Below are 8,262 nucleotides of genomic sequence, written 5' to 3' on the forward strand. Positions count from 1 at the left end.
GGAAAAATAGCACACCCCACTGTACACCCTAACCCCCCCCCCCCCCCCCCCCCCCCGACATAGACAGAACACAGAGGGTTGAGACCAGATAGACCTTCCCGTTGCATAATTGCTTATGTGTAGACGTCTCTCTCTCCCATAGAAACAACACCATTTGGAGACGTCACATTTCAAAGCTTGTTGCCGAACAGTCGAGCCTCCTTTTCCTTGGTCGTGTGATCGCTCGACGCTCCCTTAGCCTTGCCTGACGACTCAAACTGAATTCTTCCACTTCTCTATGTTCCCTAACGTTACTACTTCAGTCTGAGACTGCCATCGTTGACACCATTTGTGGTGACGTAAAATGAGGGATGTTGTACAAAACAAAGCCGTCAGCGATTGGATCATCTCTAACCAATCAGAGTACTAAATTGGTTAGAGATGTGTTCTGGCTCTGGCCCAACCCATTGGTGTTTGGGACCAATCAGAAAGGCTAGAATGTGTTTGCGTTCTAGAAATCGTCAGGAGTACTCAGATCCAGACTCATGTGGAGAAGAACCTAAGGTCCGTGGCGTGGCGAAGTGTTTGGCCGGAGAAGGGAGTTTGGATAGCCTGTCAACCCTAGCCTTAGTGTTTGACGGAGAAAGGAGTTTGGATAGCCAGTCAACCCCTAGCCTTAGTGTTTGACCGTAGAAAGGAGTTTGGATAGCCAGTCAACCCCTAGCCTTAGTGTTTGACCGGAGAAGGAGTTTGGATAGCCAGTCAACCCCTAGCCTTAGTGTTTGACCGAGAAAGGAGTTTGGATAGCCAGTCAACCCCTAGCCTTAGTGTTTGGCCGGAGAAAGAGTTTGGATAGCCAGTCAACCCCTAGCCTTAGTGTTTGACCGGAGAAAGGGTTTGGATAGCCAGTCAACCCCTAGCCTTAGTGTTTGGCCGGAGAAAGGAGTTTGGATAGCCAGTCAACCCCTAGGCCTTAGTGTTTGGCGGAGAAAGGGATTGGATAGCCAGTCAACCCCTAGCCTTAGTGTTTGACCGGAGAAAGGAGTTTGGATACCCAGTCAACCCCTAGCCTTAGTGTTTGACCGGAAGAAAGGAGTTTGGATAGCCAGTCAACCCCTAGCCTTAGTGTTTGACCGGAGAAAGGAGTTTGGATACCCAGTCACCCTAGCCTTAGTGTTTGGCCGGAGAAAGGAGTTTGGATAGCCAGTCAACCCTAGCCTTAGTGTTGACCGGAGAAAGGAGCTATTCTACTCTACTCTATTCTACTCTACTCTACACTATTCTACTCTATTCTACTCTACTCTACACTATTCTACTCTACACTATTCTACTCTACTCCACTATACTCTACACTATTCTACTCTACTCTATTCTACTCTACTCTACACTATTCTACTCTACTCTCATCTACTTTACTCTACTCTACACTATTCTCCCTATCTCTCTCTCAATTCAATTTCTCTCTCTCTCTCAGTGCAGCACAGATAAATACATCACCTCCAGAGGCACACCCTGTCAGTTTCCATAGTGACCGCCCAAGCGGGAGGGTCAAAGGGCTTAGGGACAGTGTAAACACATTGGCCCTCGCTGTTTCCTGTTTAGCTGGCTGCGCTTACCGCCTAGATCTGCCCTCCCCCCTTACCAGCAGCCGCTTTGACTAACAGCCTCCCCTAGTATCTCCCTTTTACCTCCCCCTCTACCCATCTAGTGGATTTTCAAACCACCCAATATGATGCAATATAATGACTAACAATGCCTTGGTGGAAGGGGCAAGTAAGCAGTTGGTTGCACTAACACAATCGTTGTCCAACAGAAAGGTTTGTGAAAACAGAAGTTTTGACATGACACATGATGACTAGGCATCTGTCAGCTAATAACCAAATGATCATTCTCTCCACCCCACCACACCCCACAAACACGAAACAACCGTGCATCCACATATGCGCTACATGTGTTTCGGTTTGAAAGCAACCTTACTTAAGTAATAAGGCCCGAGGAGGTGGTATATGGGCAATATACCATGGCTAATGCATGGCACGACGCAACGCTGAGTGCCTGGACACAGCCCTAGCCGTGGTATATTGGCTGTATATCACAAACCCCCGAGGTTCCTTATTTCTATAATAAACTAGTTACCAACATAATTAGTGCAGTAAAACGAAATGTTTTGTCATACCCGTGGTATACTGTCTGTGGTATACTGTCTGATATACCATGGCTTTCAGTCAATCAGAATTCAGGGCTCAAACCACCCAGTTTTTAAAGCTTCACATAGCTCTTTGTCCTCCTTTGTCCCTGCCTGCCTTCCCTCGCTGTACCACCTTCTAGCTGGCCAGTGTCCTGCCTGCCCCTGTGCATTACGAATGGCCTATGCCCCGTGCACTGTGCTCTGTCCGTGGCATAGCTGTGTAATGTTCTCTCCACATCCTCATTCAGCCGGAGAGAGGAGCGGTTAATGATCGGTTTAAGGTAAATACAGAGGCATATGCATTCTATGTTTATGGTGTGGGAGAGACACTGATAGAATCACAAGGATAGTTGTGCTTAGATGGTAGTAGATACGCCCACAGATCCGGTCCCATTTGTCCCATGTTGTGTCCCCTGCAGTGACTCCCTATGGCCACTAGGGGCAGTAGTGAGATAGGATACCACACACATGCCATACATACACAGACCGAGAGGGGATAGAGAAGGCTAGCTTTGTGTATGCCTGCCTCTCTGACTCTGTCTCTCTGTTTCTCTCTCTCAGGTGATCAGGAAGGGCTGGCTGACCATCAACAACATTGGCATCATGAAGGGAGGAGCCAAAGAGTACTGGTTCGTCCTGACCGCTGAGTCCCTGTCCTGGTACAAGGATGATGAGGTGAGGTTTTGGTTATGCAAACACTCGTGCGCACAAAGACACAAAGACACAAGGGCTTACACACACACTGGCCTCTGCTGGTTCTTGATCTTTTTATGTGTCACCTAAATCTCTCAGATTTTATAGCAAAGATTTCATACCAGAGTGATTTAATGAAGGTACCTCATTTGCTTATGTCCTGGTTCTGTCACAAGTTTTTGGGGAAGGAGCTCACATATGGAGGTTTCTCATAGAATGGCTAATTAAATTCATTTTCATTGGCTTTATTGTGTTGGATGGAATGACAATAGAAGAGCACTAAAATGCTGCTTCTGTCTTTACCGCAAGCACACGTCTCGTCACCCAACAGTGATGTGTCTCCATTTAACGACAACTCACGTGTGATTATCGGTAGCTTTTTCCAAAACCAGTAATAGAATTATTTCAGTGAGATACTTTAAGTTTTACTTTACAGTTTTTACAATCGCTAGGACTCATTTCTCAATACTTAGGTCACTTTTTCAAAACTCTTCACACAGTGAGCACAACAGCAGTCTATGTGAGCTAAACCGTGGATCATTTTTCATTGCTTTGGCACAAAATGCGTTCAATGACTACATCTTTCAAATTTCATGAATTCTTTTCTCACTCAGACACAACCACCACCAAAACTCTATGTACCTACAGGCCAATTTATACATGTTTATATACTCTTTTCAAAACTGTTAAACTTAAGTTCAAAACCTAACATAACACAACATTGAATAAGACAGCAATTTGCTACATTTCTACAGTGATACCGTATTGAAATATATTCCAAATCTAAAAAATGAAATACTATCAAAACAATTTGACCAACCACAGCTGATTCCCATTGTAGCTGAACACCTACCCAGGTGTTCGTCTTTCAATTTCATTACCATCTATACAAAAGGGGACATTTTAGGAATAATGCTGTACTGTAAGGTAAACATGGACCCAGCCAGAGACAGAGAAGTGGCTGACAGAGGAAGAAGAGTGGCTGGGAGAGGGAGAGGGAGAGGGAGAGGAGTACGAGTGCGTGGTGGAAGAAGACTGAGAGGAAGTTCAAGAGCTGCAGTCTCAGGTGAGATTAGGGCTACTATAACTGATCATGTAATAAATCATGGTCTATCAATGAGAGAGGCTGCTCTGAGAGTGCAGACAAATCTGCAACGCTCAACAGTATCATCTCTCGTGAGAAACTTCCGGCAAAACATCAGGTAAGATGTGCAGTCTGCAAGGGCATCTGACTGAACTGCACATTACAGAAGTAAATTGAGCAAAGCCTCCAAACCCACTTGTGTGTAATTGTTTTTGTATTTCTGCGTAGGACCCAACGGTTACCTCCCACAGGCAGGAGAGGTAGGATTTTCACTGCTGTGCAGGAAACTGCAATCGTTTATATGGTCATCAGAAACAATGGCATAAAACATATTGAAGCATATTGCATCATGTCTGATTCATTCCTGTAACATATACTGCAGTGAATTCTAAACAGTAGAGAGGTGTCATTCTTGTTTTGTAAAGACATTTTACAAAAGAAAACATTGTGTAACGCTACCTGTTGTTAATGTTTTTTAGGTCATTGTTTTATGAGTGACAAAGTGTGCTTGTTGGGTGACAACCTTTGCTAGTGTTATAGAAGAATGAGTTGATTTGAGACATGTATGAAGTGTTTTGGTAGTTTTAGTGCATTTTGGATGTGAAATGAACTGCTGTGCCAAGCTGAAAGTTGGTTAGGAAAACTGTGTGAAGAGTTTTGAAAAAGTGGCCTTAGTATTGAGAAATGGGTCCTAGCGATTGTAAAAAAAACTGTAAGATGTTTAATTTTAAGATTCAATGTCTCTTTTCCATAGTTTATTCCAAGTCAGATGCTGGGTTTTCCAGTAAAATGTGCTGGTGTAGTTAGGTGGTTGTGTTTCAAAAGGCTTGTTCTGGTAATAGAACCTGACACGATTTGAACCAGGTTAGATTGGTCAAAGAGAATCCCAGAACCCTTTGCAAATCTATTAGAAGTTCTTCAGCCACAGTCTGGCTGTCTCCATGCCCTAGCTACAGCCGCTCCACTGACTGACTGACGTCACTGTGTGTGTGTGTGCGCGTGTGTGTGTGCGTGTGTGTGAGTGTTCGTTTGTGTCTCTCTAACAGAAAGTTTATATTATATATTTTTCTCCTTAACAAAGAGTCTGTTCTTTCACACACTAAAGGTGTTGAGATGGGTGAATGGATGTTTTTTTGTCGGGGTGGGGGGGTTTAGTGGAAGTAGAGAGGGTGGGGGTGAGTGGGGCTGTAGTGGGAGAGAGGTAGTTTAGAGGGTCTGTTCAAAGTGAGACAGGGCCCCCCAGCATGTCAGACACCAAAGCTGGCACCCACATGTGCATACCAGAGCCCTGCGCTGAGTGTGTGTTTCCAATTACACACACACACACACACACACACACACACACACACACACAAACCACATCAGCACACACACATTATCCTCACCACACGTCTTCATCTGTCACACACATACATACAACACACCACACTATCACCACACACACACACCACAGCACAACAACAATCGACACAGCACAGACACTGTCGGGACCGGCCTGCATGTTCCCCTTCAAGACTAGGGCCCGTATCCACAAAGCATCTCAGAAAAGGTCTTAAGATTCCTGTTAAAATCTGTTTTAAGACAAAAAAATCTCCCAGCTCAGACTACGTTTTTAGGATGACCCACTCTGATGGAGGAGTAAAATGCAACCATCAAATGTGATCTCAGCTGATAATCACGACAGTTTGAGGTACCGCAAAGGACAGATAGTGATGATGCTCATTGACATTGTTAAAAACGATAGGGAATTACCAATCGCGATGAGGCATCGCCAGCTGTGAACTCTATAGAACGCTTCAGACAACCCTTGTGAATGTGACTGTACATCAAATGTTGCAATGGTCAAACATTTTATATAATTTTTGCCTGACAACCACTTTGCCTAATCTTAATTATTAATTATTAATATGTTGGCATGCGTAACCCTTTTTTTTTAACCGATTCTGATTATTGTTAAAATCTGAATTTTGCCAATATTACCATTATATCAACACACTTGCCACTCCTGTTTAACAACTCTAAATCGCTTTGGCACAGTAGATATCAAGTCACCTGCTGATAATGTTGCATACAACTTTTGAAAGGTCTATCATTTTCATCGAACACAATGAAAGTTAACACATGCCCTAGATGCCTCCAATAGCCCAAGTTAGAGGCATGCTCAGTTTAAGCATATTTTTTTAACAATGTGGCGTTGCGCTCCAAAGGGATAACTTGAAATAACATGTTGTAGGTAATTAAATGATCATTAGAAAAATGTGTTTATTTATTAGCCTAGTGGTGAGAAGTATTTAGGCATGTCACATGAAAGGCCTTGTGAAGTCACTGTCGTTAAAAGTGCAAGAGATACTGTTGCATGTAGGTCCAGATAATTGATGGATTGATCACATAGAAATATCAAAACATTCTTTCAACCCTAATGGAATTACCTGTCTATGGCGCAGGAACCACTGACTCACTGTCTTTTTCTCTTATCAAGACACCTGCTGGTAACTCTTAACTGGTTAGGACAGCTCACGAGGTCTCCTAAATATCTGTAGACTAGGTTAGGACTCTTATGACTAAAGCGGCTTCATGCATAGCATATATTTTTACCCGTAAGAGTAGGAGTAAAATATCTCTATTCTCAGCACTTACCACCAATTTCCTACTCTGAGACACTGTGGATACGGGACCAGGGCTACTTTTCATCAACTTATTTAATTTCAAAGGGGGCTAGAGAGGAGGAGGGAAAGAGGAAGAGAAAGGGGAGGGAATTGGGTGTAAAGGAGTAGAGGAAGGAGGAGATGAGTGTCTCTGGTTAGCTGCTTAGGGCCGCAGTAACAAGGACCATGTGGGACGGACAGAGAGACAGGGACAGAGAGAAGGATGCTGTGGTCTTCCTTTCATCTCCCTGTCTACTCCCTCCCTCCCTGCCCCATCCCCAGAGCCCTATCCCAAATAACGAACACACATGCAGGACAGGAGCCCCCCTCCCCAACTTCATCCTTTCCTCCCTCCCTCTTTCGGCGTTGCTCAACATGTATTTATTTGAACTTGGCGGTCTCTCTGAGCACAGGGACCCAAAACTAACATAGCACCGCTGCTCCAGCTCAGAGGAGAGACAGACTAGTGTAGCTTAATGAGCAGGGAACAGAAACGTTCCATACCTTTGTCTAGGCAGGGTGGACATGCTTTAATTTTCACACACTCAGTCACATACATAAGAACACTGAGGGGCATGCAAAGCACACACTGGCTAACGTACACCCACACAGATGGACGCAGACACACTCATCCACACATGAACACCATACACACTCTCTATAATTAACCAAGCATATGTTAAGTACACTATTTAACTGAGTTGCTTTTTTGCTTCTGTCCGTGTTTTCATACCGAGGATCATCCACACTAACACATATATAGAGCTTTAAAAAATGGACTTGCTTCATATTTTACTGTCTGGCTTCTCATTATTGGGAACCCATGCCTTGTTGGGAACCCATGCCTTGTTGGGAACCCGTGCCTTGTTGGGAACCCATGCCTTGTTCTGGCAGCTTAAAACAAAAAAGGAGGTCAAGACTATTGTGCTGCTTGTTATATCATTTTACAGGAGACATAAGCCTATCTTAGAAAAGAATCAGAGCATAGACATCATTTAGATATGTTCAAGTATTTTATTTCATGTCAGGGACTTTAGATGGAGCTTTCTTGGAGGTAATCTGCCAATTGGTCAGCGTGATACAACCACCACTTCTTTTATGTTGCTCAGATTGTGACTTAATTGTAAGCTTCCGTTTAGCATAGAGCAACAGTTACACTTTGGGTTAACAATCTATGGTCATTCATCCTCCTGTATGCTGTATCTTAGTCATCCCCCTGTATGCTGCATTTTAGTCATCCCCCGTATGCTGTATTTTAGTCACCCCCGGTATGCTGCATTTTAGTCATCCCCGGTATGCTGTATCTTAGTCATCCCCCGCGTATGCTGTATCTTAGTCATCCCCCTGTATGCTGCATTTTAGTCATCCCCCGGTATGCTGTATTTTAGTCATCCTCCTGTATGCTGTATCTTAGTCATCCCCGGTATGCTATATTTTAGTCATCCTCCTGTATGCTGTATTTTAGTCATCCTCCTGTGCTGTATCTTAGTCATCCCCCGGTATGCTGTATTTTAGTCATCCCCCGGTATGCTGTATTTTAGTCATCCTCCTGTATGCTGTATCTTAATCATCCCCCGGTATGCTGTATTTTAGTCATCCCCGCTATGCTGTATTTTAGTCATCCCCCGGTATGCTGTATTTAGTCATCCTCCTGTATGCTGTATCTTATTCAC

At 44.0% G+C, this 8,262-nt stretch overlaps 1 protein-coding gene across 1 annotated transcript in view; it reads left to right on the forward strand.

Annotated features, from left to right (window-relative positions):
* LOC111964527 (dynamin-1-like) overlaps window positions 1-8,262 on the forward strand; it is a 93,469-nt gene that overhangs the window by 43,662 nt on the left and 41,545 nt on the right. Inside the window, 1 exon segment of the mRNA XM_070443597.1 lies at window positions 2,729-2,842. Within this exon segment, the coding sequence (XP_070299698.1) occupies window positions 2,729-2,842 (114 nt within the window).

The sequence above is a fragment of the Salvelinus sp. IW2-2015 genome, linkage group LG5, assembly GCF_002910315.2.
Source record: "Salvelinus sp. IW2-2015 linkage group LG5, ASM291031v2, whole genome shotgun sequence".
Taxonomy (NCBI): domain Eukaryota; kingdom Metazoa; phylum Chordata; class Actinopteri; order Salmoniformes; family Salmonidae; genus Salvelinus; species Salvelinus sp. IW2-2015.